Here is a 1,725-nt window from a genome sequence, read left to right as displayed (position 1 = left end):
GGTGTTCCTGACCCCTTCTTGTGTGTCCTGGGTGCCCCAGGCTCCCTCCGGCACGCCCTGGACCCCCCTCCGGCATCCGCAGGGTGTCCTTCCTCCCACTCCGGCATCCTTCCTCCCCCTCTAGCACGTCCTGGGTGCCACAGGACCTCTCCAGCATCTCCCTGCCCCCATCCGGCATCCCTGAGGTGTCCTTGACCCCCTCCGGCATCCTTCCTCCCCCCTCCAGCATGTCCCCGGGTCCCGGCAGACCTCCCCCGACATGATCCAGTCTCCTCCGACGTGCTCCGCTGGTGCCCAGAGCCACCTTGAGCCACGTCCTGGGACTAGGACGGTCCTTGGCRGCCCAGCTGAGCGCTGCGGGGACCTTCCGGCTGCTGCTCCGGTGCTGCTTTAGCCCCGGAGATCCCTTTTGACGGGAGCTGCRGATGGAGGGACGGGAAATCACCCGGTGGCCGGTGGCTCTGGAGGGGGGAGACATCGGCCGACGGGAGGGCAGGGCTCAGCCRCGCGTCTCCCTGTCCCCAGGCGTCCGGTACAACGCGGAGAAGAAGAAGGTCGGCACTTACTACACGACTCCCATCTACAGGTGGGTGCCGGGGGCTCGCGCGGAGGCGGCCCCGGGGCTCCCGCGTCGCCCGCCGGCGTCTGAGGCGCTTYGCGACGGGCGCGGGGACCCCTCGTCCCGGGGGACGAGGAGCTCCCGACCCCGYCGCCGTCCCCTCCGCTCCCAGGTTTCGCATGAAATGTCACCTGTGCGTCAACTACATCGAGATGCAGACGGACCCGGCGGGCTGCGACTAYGTCATCGTGAGCGGGGCCCGGCGCAAGGAGGAGCGCTGGGACATGCAGGACAACGAGCAGGTCCTGCCCACCGGTGAGTCCCGGCGGCGGCGGTCCCGGGGGGGCGCAGCCGTCGAGTCCCCCGTGCGCCGTCCCCTCCTCGGCCGCCTCCTTTCGCAGAGCACGAGGACAAGGCGAAGCTGGAGACGGACGCCATGTACCGGCTGGAGCACGGCGTCGCCGACCGGGCCGTGCTGCAGAGAGCCGTGCCCACGCTGGCCAGCCTCCAGGAGGCCCAGAGCGCCTGGAAGGACGACTTCGCCCTCAACAGCATGCTCCGGAGGCGCTTCAGGGTGAGCTCCCAGCCCCCCGGCCGCGCGGAGGCGGGGGGCCGCGGCGCCGTTCCCCTCCCCGCTTAGCCTCGTCCCCCCCCCGGTTGTCCCCCTTCCCTCCCCGCCCAGGAGGAGAAGAAGACGCTGCGGGAAGAGGAAGAGGAGGCYGCGGCGCTGCAGGCGAAGGCCGGCCTGAGCATCCCTCTGGTGCCGGAGGCCGAGGAGGACCGGCGCCTGGCCGCCCTGCTCAAGTACCACAGCCTGGACTGTGCGTCCCGCCCCAGGGAGGGGGGAGCCGGGGGCGCCCGGGGCTCCTGGGGTCCCCAGGGAGGGGAAGGACCCCCGTGCGTGGCCGCGACGCTGAGCCCGTCCCGGTCTGCCCCCTCCCAGCCTACGAGGACAAGCAGAAGATGAAGCGGACGGAGATCKCCAGCCGGTCGTGGTTCTCCTCGGCTCCGAGCGGCAAAGCCGGCGACGCGCTGCGGAAGTTGGGCCTGGGGGGCCGAGCACCGCCGGGCCGGGCGGCCCCGGGCGCCTCCACCGCCTCCGCCCGCCTCGGCATCGTCCGGCGCCGCTCCGGAGACGGTCCCGAGGCCCCGGCGGAGCCGGCGGC

General features: G+C 72.5%; 1 protein-coding gene across 1 annotated transcript; it reads left to right on the top strand.

Annotated features, from left to right (window-relative positions):
* Positions 1 to 400: 400 nt before the first annotated feature.
* On the top strand, positions 401 to 1,720 carry YJU2B (YJU2 splicing factor homolog B; the record flags this gene model as incomplete). The annotated part of the gene is made up of 5 exons (XM_085299254.1): positions 401 to 586; positions 732 to 874; positions 961 to 1,133; positions 1,242 to 1,380; positions 1,503 to 1,720. Coding segments are annotated over exons 1-5 (834 nt in total), but the record flags the coding sequence as incomplete, so codon positions are not given.
* Positions 1,721 to 1,725: the final 5 nt, after the last annotated feature.

This window comes from Rhea americana, unplaced genomic scaffold (assembly GCF_003343005.1).
Source record: "Rhea americana isolate MKP2758 unplaced genomic scaffold, rheAme1 scaffold_1484, whole genome shotgun sequence".
In the NCBI taxonomy this organism is placed as follows: Eukaryota; Metazoa; Chordata; class Aves; order Rheiformes; family Rheidae; genus Rhea; species Rhea americana.
Note: the sequence above shows the minus strand (reverse complement) of the source record. Positions and strands in the feature narration are given on the sequence as shown.